The sequence below is a fragment of the Equus asinus genome, chromosome 3 (assembly GCF_041296235.1).
Source record: "Equus asinus isolate D_3611 breed Donkey chromosome 3, EquAss-T2T_v2, whole genome shotgun sequence".
NCBI lineage: Eukaryota > Metazoa > Chordata > Mammalia > Perissodactyla > Equidae > Equus > Equus asinus.
The window spans coordinates 89,582,572-89,599,176 of record NC_091792.1 but is presented as its reverse complement, the minus strand read 5'-3'; the positions used below and the strand labels follow the sequence as shown (position 1 = coordinate 89,599,176).

General features: G+C 37.4%; 1 protein-coding gene across 6 annotated transcripts in view; it reads left to right on the top strand.

The window, feature by feature from the left end:
• The window catches only part of CCSER1 (coiled-coil serine rich protein 1), a 1,220,070-nt gene that overhangs the window by 552,914 nt on the left and 650,551 nt on the right, over positions 1 to 16,605 (top strand). For all 6 annotated transcript variants that reach the window (XM_070505367.1, XM_070505366.1, XM_070505369.1 and 3 more), the window contains one exon: positions 16,058 to 16,141. In XM_070505367.1, the coding sequence (XP_070361468.1) occupies positions 16,058 to 16,141 (84 nt within the window). The remainder of the gene's footprint in view (positions 1 to 16,057; positions 16,142 to 16,605) is intronic.

The following is a 16,605-nucleotide window of genomic DNA, read 5'->3' as shown; positions in this document are numbered from 1 at the left end:
AAAAAATGTTTCTACTTAACACTGATGAGAGCAGTTTTAATTAAATGACTAGAGTGGAAATCCGGTTTCAAAGGCAGGAAGATTGGACAATTATTAGTTATTTATTCATGGTGGCTAAATTGCAAATGAGGGTGTGGATTCTATAAGTGCAGTTTCTCTTTCAAGACTCTCATTAATAAAAGGGGGAGAGAGTCAGGAGTAGAAGTCAGAAATCAGAAAATGTTTGTTGTAGTTTGTTATGTTTGTTTTAGGGAAGGTAGAAACAATCCAGTTTAAAGCCTGAGAGAACTAGGAGAGAAGGACTGAGCTAAAAGGTACTCCAGTTTAGAGGGCTCCCCTCTTTTACCCGTATTCTGAATATTCGTGGACAAGTGTTTAACCTTTTCTATACTGTTAATGATTTTATATTCAACTAACTCTGAATAATTCATGGAAAACCCTTCTTTTCCCCCATCATCCTGGGTAATGCAAAGTGTCTGCCATATGAGGACAATTTGTGATACGTTGTGATTACGATAGGAACCTTATACCAGTTATCATAAATGCATATGCTCATTTTATATATTCTAGTAACCATTCCTTTACTCAGCTGATTTTCAGTAACAGTGTGTTCCAAAGAGTGAGGTTAGAAAGATGAAAAAGGATGGGTTCCAACTCACACCTCCAACCTGGGGGTCACCCGAGGGAAGGAAGGAGACTGTAAATCTTTGAAATGCTTCCCAGCTGGTTTAAAGTCTTCATTCACTCCTTGTTGAAAGCTACTTACCTGGTTTGCTACCGGTGTACTGGCTTCCTTCATTATATAGTTTTCTTCTCTTTTCTTTTTATTATGTTATAATCCTGTGACTTAACTGGCTCTCTTATGACGTTAGACCTTGCACAGCTGGACAAAATTAAAGTAGCAATGGAGGAACAGAAATTATATTTCAATTTATAGTCAAAGTGAACAGAAAGCTCTATTACTCTCAAGATAGTGTGGTACTATTAAAGTACAAATCTCTCAATGTGACAAGTTTAGAATAAAGACCTCACGAATTACAATGACAATTTCTGTGTTCAAACAAAGTAACTTGACAATTGTTGACAGAAATAAGGTACCATTCACTTTTACAGTGCATTGCTTTCTAAATAAATCTCAGTCCAATGTCATTTAAAACTATGTGTTAAAATTTTGCTTTCATAAGTTGCCATTTGCTTTCTTTATAATCTTAACATTTTAGTCGTTTTACAATAGCGTCTTTTTGCACTGACAGTTCTTTCATACTTTCTTAGGTTGAATTAACCAAATGCTTATTGCTTTCCTATGTGTAAAGAGTGCTTAGTATCAAAAGGACCCAAAGGTGCCATTCTTTCCCTGCAGGTACTTGTAATTTAGCCTATTTACTCCAATTTTTTGGTGTCTAGTAAATATTCACGCAGTTTCAGAACTGTTGGGCTGGGGAGTATTTATGTAAAATTCTTTCCTAACTTTACCTTTTCCCTATTTACTAAGATAAAAACTTCTGGTCTTGACTACTTAAGTTCTATTCCTCCCTACCCTCTGATGAGGGAGTTCTATATTGTGAGTTTTAGGATGAGAATCAAAAGAAAAGCTGAGCAAGTAAAAAGACATGTGGCCCCCTAAGCAAGGGTTGTAGGATATTTGGGAGAGCAGCTGAGTGAGTCAGGAAAACTGACAGAGGAGAAAAGAGTAATAGTAAAAATTATTGTTGTGAACTGTGTGTTCTAGTAATGATGTTCAAGATATACAAATGAAGATCGCTGGTTGTTGTGAATTTCTTTTGAATCCAATATTACTCTGAAACTACACCATGTGTTCCATGGATTAAGTAGGTTACATGACTGCTAAATATCTTTGGATAAATATTTTGTTTATCATATATATTTTTTCTAGGATATAGCATCTTTAATATTGTGAGTACATTACTGAAAACTTAGAAATTAAAAGATTTAAAATCACACATCAACCCACAACCCAAAAAAAATAATTGTCATAATTTTGCATATTTTAAGATTTGTGAAAAGTATATTTTTCATGTTACCACATAGGCTTCGTAACCATCATTTTTAAAAATTTCATATTTCATTGAATAGATTTACCATCATTTAATAGTTATTCTTTAATTATTGTATACTTAGGTTGCTGTCAACATTTAGACATTATAATGCTGGGTGTCTATGGCGTGGCTGCTAATTTTCAGTCTTCAATGATGTTTTCTTTTAACCTCACGGCTGGGATGGGATGAAGATGGAGGGTGGATATCCTGGCATTTATTTACATTTTCTCCCATGCCTGGAGGTGATATTTTTCTGACCACATTTTGATTATATGTGAAAAATAATTGGAACAATTCCGTGTATCCATGAACTTCATCCGATACTGATTAGAGGTAAAAGTGAATTTGACTTTGGTGACCTTGACTTGTTTAGATATTTTGGTCAGCGTCAAGTTGCTGAAATGTGGTGGTCCTTCCTGGGTGGTTGGCTGCCATAGCATCTGCGCAAAAGTCCGTTACAATAAGCTCTGGGGTTCATTTGAATGATTTAGGTGAGTGTGACATAAAGGCAAAAATCCTGCTACAGATATGGACTTAAGCAGACGCCTGCACCTCTTCTCTTGCTCAAGAATTAAATAGTGACTAAATATGCAAAGATAAGGGTGCATTATGTTTATAACGTAAAGGAATAAAGAACTTCTGTTACATTAGATATGCTAGTAAACCCATTCATTTCTAATATCTATTATCCTCTGTTAAAAATAAGAAATACTTGGCGAGCTTTGGAGGTTAGAGACACAGCAGAAAAAGGTCATGGTTTATGTACTCTCTTTTTTTCTATCCTTTCTTCTTTCTATTTGCTCATTTATTATCAAAAAGATCATATATCAATTTAATTACTTATATGTATACAGTCAGCTCTCTGCATCCTCAAGTTCCACATCTGAGGATCCAAGGTTGGTTGACTCCTGGGATTCGGAACTCGTGAATGTGGAGGGCTGACTAAGGGACTTGAGCATCTGGGGATTTTGGTATCTGAGAGGACCAATCCCCCTCTGGATATGGAGGGACGACTGTATAATCTATAACGAGGGGTAGCAGTTGAAAATTATGGTTATGTCTCTGTGTTAGTTTTCTAGGGCTGCTGTTACAAAATACCACAGACTCAGTAGCTTAGGCAACAGCAGCTTACTTCTGCAGGCTAGAATTCTGAGATCAGGCTGTAGCAGGACTGTGCTCCCCTTGAAGGTGCTGGGGAAGGGTCTGTTCCAGGTCTCTCTCTTAGCTTCTGGTGGTTCCTTGGTTCCTGACAGCATAACTCCTGTCTTGACATGTCATTCTCCTGTGCATTTCTCTGTGTTCAAATTTCTCCTTTTTATAAAGAGACAAGTCATATTGAATTAGGGCCCCCCATTCCAGTATTTTCTCATCTTAACCAATTACATCTGCAGTGACTGTTTCCAAATAAGATGTTATTCTGAGGTATTGAAGGTTAATACTTCAACAGATGAATTTTAAGGGGACACATTTAATCCTCAACAGTCTATTACAAAGTTTAAGTTGTATAGTTGGAGAATCCTTTATCATTGAAGCACCTTGAACAAAAGATTATTTCATTTCCTTCTGTTCATGGATACTTCTTTGCCTACTAAAAGCTAATGTCTCCTCCTGCCTTCTGGATCTCATCCCTCAACACTTGAAGGATTTCCCTCTCTCAGTTATTCCTTCTTTCCCCTATATTTTTAACTTCTTCCTCCTTAAGGAATCATTCTAATGAGTCTTTAAACCTGTTCAAGCTTTTCCATCTACAACACACACACACGCACGCATACACACACACGCCATCTCAATCCTCTTAGCTACTATTCTTCATTTCTTGGAAGGAGCTTGCATTTTGGTAATTATGTAGTTGGTAACTCCTTGTTTCTCCCTCATCTTCAGTTTGCTTCTGTGCCCACTATAATCTGGATTCTGCTTCTGGCATACCACCTGAAACTGTTTTGTTAAAGTCAACAGGGACTTGCTTTTTTTGTATGTGAGGAAGATTGGCCCTGAGCTAACATCTGTTGCCAATCTTCCTCTTTTTTGTATGTGGGACGCCACCATAGCATGGCTTGATAAGTGCTGTGTAGGTCTGCACCTGGGATCCAAACCTGTGAAGCTGGGGCCACTGAAGCAGAGCACGCTAATGTAACCACTACGCCACCAGGCCAGCCTCGACTTTTGATTAGCCTTTACTTTCCTTCATCTCTGTTGCATCTAACATCACTGACCTCACTCTTCTCACAGTTATTTCCTGCCATGGCTATCATGACACCATGCTTTCCTCATTCCCAACCTATTCATTTTCAGGTTTTTTTCAGTTACTTCTTTTCATCTTTCACTATTGATTTTCCACTACATCAATATATGGTGATTCCCACATCTCCATTTCCTGACCAGATCTGTCTCTTCTGAGCCCATGCATACATAGGCAATGCGTACTATATTTCCTCAGCTGGAGGTTACAAGGGACATAGAATTAAACTCATTGTATTTTCTTCATCTTAAATTCTTCCGCCTCTCGTTGTACTTGCTCTCAGCAGGAGTGAGCAGTACTTGCATTCACCCAGTAGACCTGTCAGACGTAATGTCATCCTTGCCTCTTTGCTCTCTCATTTCTCCCTCCCTGCTCCACCTGTATCTGATAGAATCCACCTTCTAGATAGCTTTCAGATCTACTCCCAGAACCCCATTTTAGTTTAAATCCTAATGATATCTTGCCTGGATTATTAAAAGAGCCTCCTAACTCTCTCTAGAATTGGTCTTATCCAGCCTGTTCTCCATACTATACCCAGAGTAAGCTGCATGAACTTAAATCTGATCGTACCCTTCCATAGATTAGATTCCTATTGATATGCCATAGCCTTCTGAATAAAACTTCATTTATTATGATGGCATAAATGACTTTTATGGTTTGGTTCTCAATTCTCTCTCTTTGCTGATGTTTACCTATCCACACCATTATACTAAAATGCTTATTGTTCCCCAAACTCTTGCCATGGTTTCCTCTGCCTCCAGGAATTAAGGTCCTGCATTTGCCTTGAAACCACTTGCCTTTCTTTTGTCATTTACTAATTCCTTATGACCATTGAAATTCTGGTTAGATCTTTCTTTGTCAAGAAAGCTTTCTCTAACTCTACTACTTTTGTCTGTGTATTTGTTTTCTATCACTATGTGGCAAATTAATACTGACTGGTTACTTAAAAACCACTTTTAAGTTTTTTGTCAGTCTCACAAGGCTGAAGTTAAGGTGTCAGCCAGCTGCATTCTCATCTGGAACTCAAGGTCTCTTGCAAGCCCATTCCTGTTATTGGAAGAATTTACTTCCTTGGCCTTGTAGGTTGGAGGTGCTGTTTCCTTGCTGGCTGTTAGCTGGAGGCTTCTCTCATTTCCTTTTGATCTCCCTTCTCAAAACAGCAGTCGTGAGTCCAGTCTTTCTCATGCTTCCATCATCTCTGACTTCTGCCTGTTGTGACTCATGAGCTCTCATGTAACTAGATTAGGGCAACCCACATAATCTCTCTGCTTTAAGGTCAACTTTACCATACAACGTACAACCACAAGAGTGATATCTTATCATATTCACCAATTTCAGAGATAAGGGCAGGACAACTTTAGGGTGCTGTTTTAGACATTCTACCTACCACAGCCTAATTGTGGTTCTTTCCTCTATATGTACTAGATGATTCTCACTGTGGAAAAAGAATACACCATGTTCTCCAAAGAATGAGGAAAACTGGAGCTCTGAGAGGCAGTGTAGACCACTATTGAAGTACGCTGGTTTTGTGATAATGCACACTTGGGTTTACTTCAGTAATAATTGTTTTATAGTTCTATAATAGAAGAAAGTTGTTAAAACATAAAAATGCAGGAGCCGGCCCCATGGCCGAGTGGTTGGGTTCGCACTCTACTGTGGTGGCCCAGGGTTTCACTGGTTCGGATCCTGGGCACGGACATGGCACGCTCATCAGGCCATGTTGAGGCGGTGTCCCACATGCCACAACTAGAAGGACCTGCAACTAGGATATGCAACTATGTACTAAGAGAGATTTGGGGGAGATAAAGCAGAAAAAAGAAAAAAAGATTGGCAACAGTTGTTAGCTCAAGTGCCAATCTTTAAAAAAAGAAAAAACAAAACACAAAAATGCAGTTAATGGCACTTTCCTGGTAAAAATGTTGTAAGTATCCACTAACAAGTTTTGCAAAGTATTTGGGATTAGTTCAGAATTTCAATAAACGGTGGTTTTGTTATTAGTGATTGATTTATTCTGGGTCACACAGCTAAATTGTGACACAACAGAGACTCAAATGCAAGTCTGCTCTGCCTAGATTGAGGGACAGCAAGAGGTAAGATGAAAAACAGTGCTAGATTTGCAGGTTTTCTTCTATATTAGATGATAGTTTTTAGGATAGTTTAATGTTGTTCAATGATACTTGAAAACTTCTCAGTAGTCTTAAACTTAATTTATAGAATCTTTCTGTCGAAATTTTATTTTGTAATGGAAGTTAATTATACAGCTGGGCACAGTGTGCAGGCCACCCTAAAATATGTCTCTTTGGTTTGATCATTGTTAAGAACAAAAGACTCAGAAAGAAACTTTGACCTTCCCCCTAACTGCCTAAAAGAATTCAAGATAGAAGGATTGTTCCAGGAAGGCACTAATACCCTTGATAACTGTAGTATAATATAAACTAGGTGTGGCAGACAGGAAGAAACCTAACAAGGCCCATTTAATCAAAGTCCTCCCCATGTCCCATTGTTTTTGCAAGATATGGCAAACATTGGTTTGTCAAACATTTGCTTTTCTGTCTCCATGTGAATTGCCTTCCTCCCCTTTGAAGTCTCAAACCACTACCCCCAACATCCTCCTTTGTCTTTAGATGAAGATAGTATTTATGTGGTGGCTTCGGCCACTTTGGCGAGTTCCTCAGTTTTCCTGGGTTTCTCCCATGTGCACATTATTAAATTCATTTGATTTTCACGTGTTATTCTGTCTCATGTCGATTTAATTCTTAGACCAGCCAGAAGAACCTGGATGGTAAAGAAATATTCTTTCTCCTCCACGTAAGCAACCATTCAAAAGTGCATCTGTTTCCTAAGTTGAAAAACCTACTTTTCCGAAATTCATGTATATGCCATCTTAAAAGACTCCTGCTTTACAATGTACATATAATGAGTATTTGAAGATATTAATATATATGCTGTTGCTATCCATTAGTGCTCTAAGAAAGAACAGAGCATGACCTTTACTCCTTTCCTTACTGTCTAATACTGGTTTATGTTTTCTAGCTGTAATGTGTAGCTTCAGCTAATGTTCATTGCTTTTTTCACAGCTTAGTTCTCTGACCTCCCAGACTGCCTGAAACCATTGCTTAAATTGAGTCACATTATCCATGATTCCTGTATAGCACAATGTTGCACTCTCTGCTTTTTCTCCTCCCCAGAATTCTACAATGAGGCCCAAATCCTTGAAAAACCTCCCTAAAGTATTACTTATTTCTGTATTTTTCATCATTGTCACAGTTCAGCGCCCCTTAAAATAGGATACTACATATTTTGGGGGACCTGCTGATATTAGGAATGTCTGTCCTCCCTGATTTTTACTCTCCTTTATTAACATGTAAAACTAGAAGGGTTTACTCTTCTTTTATGATGCAAAAAAATGCATATGTATTGCCAAGCAATGCCCATTGTTATTCACACTGTCTTTCCCCTTTATCTGAAGGTGGCAGAAATGTCCAGGGCCCAAGCGCTGGCTCAGCTCCCTTGTCCCAGGAGGATGGCAGAAGGGTGCCCAGTACCTGCAGCGAGCCCCTGTTAGCGCTATGATTTCTGAGATTTAAAGATTCTTTTGATGGCAGGACATAACACACTCGGGTGAAAGGCAGAACTCTTTGTTACTTACACCTCCAAATGAGAGAAGGCTTTCAGGCAAGGCCTTGCAGGAGGTTGCCCCCGGGACAGAATAACAGTAAACTGGAGCTGTAGGGGGCCATGTATGTATGGCAAGCAGGATGGGATTAGGTAGGTTCCCAGGGCTCCCTGAGGATTGGCTAATTTGAATCATTTCAGGAGCTCTGGGGCATAGAGGCTGTCACCAGGTGCCTGGTACTTGACCTGGTGGAGCTGGTACATAAAAGCCCTGGAGTGTGAGGGCCCAATAAGGGAGGTGTTTGGAGTGTGGACTTAATCATCTGTTCAAGGAGGGGACTAACTGGCCTCTACCCAGGGCCTCAAAACTGGGTCCAGATAGCATTTAAACAGCATTAAACAAAACAACTGTATTACTCTCTTCTAGGTGGGGAATGGGATGAGTTTGATGTCTTTGATTACTTTTCCTTCCCAGAAACTAAGTTCATAGTTATGTTCAAACAGCATTCTCTTACTTCATTCAGAATATGAAAGGATAAGATGTCCCCTATTCCTTACTTAAAGCATGAAAAGAAAGCAAGCATGCCTTTGTAGGGAAGGAAGAACAATTCCCCTACCCTCTGGGTCCTGCTGGCTGATCTAAGAATTAAATCGACGTGAGACAGAACAACAGGAGAAAATCACACAAAGTTTAATAACGTGTACATGGGAGAAACCCAGGAAATCTGAGTAACTCACCGCAGTGGCTGAAGCCACCAGCTTAAGTAGCATTTTCAGCTAAAGACAAAGGAGGATGTTGGGAGTAGTGGTTTGAGACTTCAAAGGGGAGGAAGGCAATTCACATGGAGATAGAAAAGCAAAATGCTTGGTAAACAACAGTTTGCTGGACTATCTAACTTTGATAAAAATGGGCCTTGCTAGATGCCTTTCTGTCTCTCATACCTAGAGTTATCTATGATGATAGCTCCTCTCTGGGCCAGGACTTCTATCTTAAATTCTTTTGGGCAGCTAGGGGAAAGGTCAGTTTCTTTCTGAATCTTGTTTTTTCAAAAAATAATGAAGCCAAAGAGACACATTTTGGGGTGGTAAATTCTGATCTCTCACACCTTCATAACAGAGAGGAACTTTTAACGGGATGTTTTTAGCCATTTCATTTTTTTCCTGTGTAATCTACATTGTGGGAAGGGTCATTTAGGCAATTGCCTAGCTTGATTAAGGAATACAGGTATAATGTGACAACTGTGCCTGTCTTCTATGAGAGAAAAAATGCTGGTATCAAAGAATCTCAAGACCTCTCGGGGACATTTCTTTCCCTAAGAATTTCATATCAAGCAAGTCCAATGGCAGAATAGAAGTTAATATTACTTTATCACTTGTTGACTTTCTCTGTTGAGCAACTCATTGTTGATGAGATGATAAAGATTTTTATGTCTTAAGTATAGTTCATAATTAGTTTTGTTGGAACCCATGGGTTTAGGAGATCAGGAAGCTAATTTGTCATGCCTACTAACTCGTTCTATAACACTTGGAGATTTGCTTTTCATCCTTTACCTGCAAAATACTATCCCTTTAAGAAGGCTTTAGAAAATAAAATACTAATGTTTGGTTTTTTTAAATTTTAATTTTCACGAAAGAACCGGTGAAACAAAGAATAGGATAGTGAAAACTCTAAGTTTTATGTAAGGATCATGACTTCGGTTAACATGCTCTGTTCGCTTACTATATAGAAAAGCTTTAAGTAAGATGGAGCACTTTATGTTAGGAAAGTTGTGCAACTCAATTTTTTCTTACTGATGAAAGAAAGTGAATCTAAGAAGACCTTAACAACTTGAAAATGACAAGCCTGTAGTCTCACGGAGCTGTTTTAACTTCTTAGCAAATTTCTCAGTGTAGGCTAATGTTTTTTAACTATTCCAAAAAAATGTAGGAATGCTATGAACTTTGTTGAGAGGTTAATGAACACAACTTAAGGGTCTTGGTATTATTATTAATGGTTTCCTTTTATTTTATCTTTGCTGCTATTGTCTTCTCTGCTTCATTTTTCTGCCTAATGCCCTACTTTTCCTAGAAATGTACCGTTTTGTTCAATAACTGATCAGGAAAGATTCTGGTAGCAAAAAGCAATTCAGTAGATAAAAGTATTGTATAAATTATAAAGCCCCTATGTATACAATAAGATATTGTTTTCATTATCTTTTGAGTGATGGAGATCAGTAATAAATCTTAAGATTTCCTAAGAGTAACACTTGCAAATGAAAAGATTATGCTGATATCCAGTCTCTTCTTTAATTGCTTGAAAATCATAGCCAGTGTGTCACTGTGTCAACGCATAATGCTGTTTCCTTATTTGATTTATATGCTAAAAAATACACATTTAAGATACTCACTTTGAACACCCTTTGAACACCTATCATGCCTTTTTTATTTTTATGAAAAAAAATGGTGAGAAAAAAGCACACTGTTATTGTTTAAAGTCAATAGAATGTTAGTTCATCTCAAGGGAGTGTCTAAAGTCAAATCTAGGATCTTTTTTAATTGGATGTTTGTAAAAAGAAAATTATTTTTATAGCGTCATGTAGCAATTATTGATACTGAAATAATTCATAATTTTTTCAAATAATTTTAAATAACAAGGAATTAGAGTAGTGCTTTTATTGACCTTTTTTTTGGTATTCGAAAAGCAGTTCCTCTTATGGCCTTGCTTCGATGATTATGTGCCTGCACTGCTTTCTTTCACTAGATACCCAGGTTTTGCAGATAGCGTGCTACCTTAAAGCTAAGTTAATAGAAGAATTATATGAGGGCAGTTCTTTAGGTAGAGCTGAAAAAGACACTGTTAATTGTGATACATTTTGTGTTTTCTAATCTCTGCCCTGCTGTCTTCTCCTCCGTATTCCTATTTCATTCTTCCCTTTCTTCACTTGTTCATAGCATTCTTTCTGTCCTTGTTTACTCTGATGGAGCTGTCTGCTTTCTTTATGTTTTAATCTTTTGACCTTTTCATTTACAAGAATGAGGAAACAGCTTGTAAGTCATAAAGAAAAGCCCTCCAGAGAGAAGACCAGAAGTCTATAAATAGAAAGAGAGTCATCATGACTTAATACCAATTTTGTAACCAGTAGCCAAGAATTATGTTCATAATTTTACCTGAGGAATTCTGTGGAGGTTTGTGAATTAGAAATTATTATTTGATTTTTTAATCTGCATTTCTATTTTCCGCATAAGATCATTTTCAAGGTGATTTACAGATTTTATTTGCCTTTAATTTTTTGGCACTTGATTTCTGTTTATACAACAGTCTTAGGCCATGAGGTGATTCTAATTCCAGGCAAAAATAAATTATAGAATATGTGGGTCTGGAATCAGCTAACTGAATTTGGGACAAATTACCCAAATATCTGGGTGTCTGGCTCTAACTTTTCAAATTTATAAAATAAAAGAATTAAGATAATTTGTAAGGAATTTTTACATCTGTATTTCTGATTCTCTGGTAGGTTATACAATGAGAACATAAATATTCCTTTGATGCATGAAATGAGTTATTTGAAACTTACACTAAATATAATGTAACAAGTCACAGAAATCATAAATTAATTCACAAAATATTTTATTTAAAAAATTAGCTCTATAAACATTTTTGTACTATAGTGTCATAGTTTACACTAATTATAATTATAATAATTTAGAGTTTATCCATATATTCTGGTGATCTCTATAACAAATCAACCCAAAACTTAGTGGCTTAAAACTATACTTTTATTTTTGTTTACAATTTTGTAAGTCAGGGATTTGGAAATAATTCCACTCAGGCAGTTATGGTGAGATGTTGGCTGGGACTTTGTTCACCTGAAGGCTGCACTGGGCTGGATGTGCAAGATGGCTCACTCTCAGGGCTGGCAGTTGATGCCCTTTCGAAGCTCATATGGGACTCTCAATGGAAGCTCAGTGTGGCTTGTACTTAGCCTGCCTGCTGGGTTCTTTCAGCAAGGACATAACCTGAGGGGGCGCATTCTAAGAGACCAATCACTGAAGCTGAGAGGCCTTTTCTGATCAAGCCCTGGAAGTCATGCAGAGTTACTACCATTGAATTCTGTTGGTCAAGCAAGTCTATAAGACCAGCTCAGATCCAAGGAGAGGGCGTTAGACTCCATCTTTCAATGGGAATAGTAGCAAAGGATTGTAACCATCTGTAATCTACCACACTACGAGTCCCATATTTATGAATAATTATTGAATTAGGAAATAATAGAATTGAATTTTAGTCCTAAAAATTAATTATACTTGAATGAGAAGCAGAGAATGTCATAATTATTAAATTATATATTTTCCTATCAATTAATAGTATGCATTTAAATAAGTATAAGTTTAAATTGGTTACATTAGCCTACATGCTAATGGAATAACCTTCTTTTTAAAACGAAGAAATAGGGCTGGCCCAGTGGTGTGGTGGTTGAGTTCACAAGCTCTGCTCTGGTGGCCTTGGGTTTGTGGATTCAGATCCCGGGTGTGGACCTACACACTGCTCATCAAGCCATGCTGTGGCAGCATCCCACATGCAAAATAGAGGAAGGTTGGCACAGAGGTTAGCTCAGGGACAATCTTCCTCACAAAAAAACAAAAACAAAAAAGAATATTTAAATCCAGTTAATTCTACACATCAATATGTTTTCTAACTCAATAGATTATTCTGCCAAATATGTCCTAGAATTTTGCAAATATAGTGAGAATATTGAGGGAATATTGCTATCAGCCTTCTTCTGAGAGTAAGAGTTGTTCAAGGGCTTTAATTTTGCACATTAGATACTTCGGTAAATGTTGCCACACGAACAAATAACAACAAAAAACAAAACTGAGTAACTAAGATTCATTTGCAAAGTCATTCATAGACAAAGCTTTTATAAATTGGCTTCTGATGACATATGATAAGTATTTAATATGTGTTATTCCATAAGTAAATGCAAATGATTTATTACCACCTACCTGATTTAAAGCTTCAAGATTATAAACTTCTTGAAAAAATTCCCCAGGAATAAAATCAGAGAATCTTGTAAAGCGAGCGTATTTTTTTGGAAAACCAAGTTTCTTTACAATTCCTGTTAACCACAATATGGACAAGTCTTCATTTTAAACAAATCAACAAAATATTAATTAATTAATATACAAAAATATTGTTGATAATTAATGGAGAAAAAACAGTCGCAGTAGATTCAAGCTGAGCCTCAGACCCCCTTTCAGTAATGGACTCACTGCCCAGATGCAAATCCTATGGTCAGCTGACTGCCTCCAGCTGTTAACGCCTTTAGGGCCTGCCCCAGTTTTCCAGCTGAAGTCAAGCTCATCTCTGTGCGGGCTTTCCGTTTACTGAATAAAGTAACAGCAGCTGAGATCCAGTTTTTCTTGAGGCAGCTCCCAACCACTGATTGAACAGGGAGTGGTGTAAGAGCCTACCCCCTTCCTGTCAACAAGGGATTCCTATAACAGGAGATCTTGGCTCTGAAGCTCCTCATTTAGCTGGCAGAGGATTTGTTGGGTATGACTCTTGGTCCAACTGTCCCCTTGCCCTGCTAGAATTCTTCCCCTTTTCTTTCTTTCTTTTTTTTTTTTTTTTGAGGAAGATTAGCCCTAAGCTAATATCTGCTGCCAATCTTCTTTTTGCTGAGGAAGACTGGCCCTGAGCTAACATCCGTGCCCATCTTCCTCTACTTTATATGTGGAATGCCTGCCACAGCATGGCTTGACAAGCAGTACGTAGGTCTGCACCTGGGATGCAAACTGGCAAACACCGGGCTGCTGAAGCAGAACCAGCAAACCTAACTGCTGCGCCACTGGGCTGGCCGCCACCCTTTACTTTTCACATGGATTTATTCTCCAATAAACCTGTAGCACCCTTAACTCCACCTCAGTATTTGTTTCCTGGAAACTCCAACCTGTGACAGCATTTTTTTTTATGAAGGGATTTAATTTTTTTAAATGAGATATTATACAAGACTTCAGGAATATAAGTACTAATACAATAGAGCTTTTGTTATAGGTAATTTATGGTTGGGTGTTATCATGGGGCTCAAAGAAGTAACTAGCACAGAACCACAGGGCTAGTTCATTGAAGCACCGAGGACTTGATCCCAGATCTCTCTGATTCTGGGAAACATCATTACTCTCTTATCTACCTTTGAAGTCTGCCAATTTTTCCTCTGCATTGATATTAAAAATGATGAGTATGAACTCTATCCATGCAAACCCATGATTTAGGAAAGATTGGACTACTATAAAAGAGAAGGAATAGACAGAGATAATTATCTCCCAATCAAGCTGGTGGCCAGCAAATGAAAAGAGATATTCGTAAATTAAAATATATGTTCTTTATTGCTTAGTATAGAGGAAGCAGAAATTACTAACACCATGAGAACCAGAATATACAAGTATTCTGTTTTCTGTAATCCATTAGCTGTTTTCTTCTTTGTCAGCTCAGATAAGGGTAACATAAGCAGAAAAAGTGGGAATTCTCCTAAGATTTATGCTGTTTATTTGGTCATTTTATGGGAAGGAGACATGGATTTGAGCATTTTGTGTATGTCAAGTACAGTGTTTGGTGCTGATGATATGCTAATGAAATAGTCTGTCCACTCAAGGGTGGAGGGCTCTAGTCCACTGAGGCTGGGGAATGAGCAAATGACACATGAAGTATTAGGACTATATGAAACGATGTGTGGTTTAGACACCATGGAGCATGCCCTCACCCTCAAGGGGTACATCATCACTCAGCCAACAAAGGGAAGCTCCCTGGTGGAATGAGTAATGCTTGAAATGCATCTTAGAGCATGAAAAATTGTAGGGATAGCGGGATGCAGTGGGTAGAAGGCAATGTTATCCGGAGATATGCATGTGTAAAGCAAGGAGATGTGAAACAACATTTTGCATTTCAGTTCTGTGGGAGTGAGCAAATGTAATAAAGTTGGAAATTAAAAACTTTGAAACTCTGGAAATAAGCAAGTAGCAGAAAATAAAAGGCACTATACACTATGCTAAAGAGTTTTTACCCTTCCCCCTTTTTTCATGAAAGAAGGGGAGATTAGGTGTTAAATTAAAAAGTGATGCAATTAATTCCCATTTAGGAAAATATCTCTGGCAGATGGGGAAAGTGATAGAGGAAACCACTTTAGAGGCTGTTGCAGTAAAGTCAGGTAAGAAGCAGGAAGTACCTAGACTAAGTCACTGAGGGATAGAGTCCAGGAAATGGAGATTCAAGAATTTGGTACCAGATTTGGTTCAAAGTAAGAGTTGAGAGTATAGGATGGCTTTCTGCTTATGCTTTTAGGAAATAGGAAGATAATGGGAGAAAGAAGTAGAAGTGAAGTTTGGCAGTAGGGGTAAAGGATGTTGAAATGAAGCTTGCCTTGGAATGTCTATGGAACAAAGCTGAGTATATATTCAGTAAGTACTTTCATTTATGGGTTGACGTTTGGAAGATAAATAGGTTTGATTAAGTAGTTGTATCTGAGAGTTACCGTCAGAGAGTAATAAAGAGCATAGATGTGGATGTTTTTGTACATAAAGGCTATGGTTGAGTATACGTGCAGAGTGTGAAGATTAAATACCCAAAGATAGAGCTTTAGTGAAAGGGACAAATGTTATAGGAACGCCATTAAAGATAAAGACTGTACCACAGCCGTTGGTTTGGGAATTAATATTTAATTATAGTAGGGGAACAAATGGTAGGTAAAGTATCTCTTTTAGAGTACAGTTGTTTTTATTCCACTGATTATGTGTGCATAGGAATGGAAGGGAAGAATTTAGGGTGACTCCCTGGTTTCTGTTTTAGGCAGCAAAATGAGCAAATGCATACCAAAAGAAAAAAAAAAAGACTTATATAAGAAAAAAACCTGTGTGTATATCTATCTCTATATATCTCATCATTTATAGCATGATAACATCTTTGGATACATTAGCTGTTTTATTTTGCAACTTAGAATATATTATGAAAAATGTCACACTAAAGGAAATTTATTTTATTTTAAAATATCACACACTAGAGGAACTTGGTTTCATTAGTCAGATGCAATTATCTCCCACTGTGTAAAGCTGACTTTCCTTATCAAGAGCAAAGTGAAAGGGCTAAGCCTATTCCGTCTCTTTGATGTTTTTATAGGATATAATGAAAGATGAATGCTCAATGCTGAAGCTGCAGCTGAAAGAGAGGGATGAACTCATTGCACAACTTCAGGAAGAGTTGGTAAGTGATAACAATATTTGGCCCACAAGTGTACTTTCCTTGCAAAGTTATTTGCTATAAACCCTACAATAACTTATTTATTGATACTAAGATTATTAATTATTTATAAACTGTTGGTGATTCAATCTGATTAATTATCAATTTTATAATCCTACAGTAATGAACCGTAGATCTTTGACAAGCTGAAGAACAGAGGATGTTTTATGATGTATATTGAACTTTCTGTAATTCCAGAAACAGATCACTGGACCAGGGTTAGACATTTCAGCTGTATTTATCAAAAACCGTGAAGGCTAAGGTCACATTTTATTTTGTAAATTGCATGATTTAACTCCATACTGCTACAGAGATACAATCATGTAATATTAAGCAAAGTACTCAATAATCTTGCAAAGAAAAACATGTTTTACTTTTTATTTTCATAAAGTTACCGAAAATGTGTTAACCTAATGAGACTTTGTTAA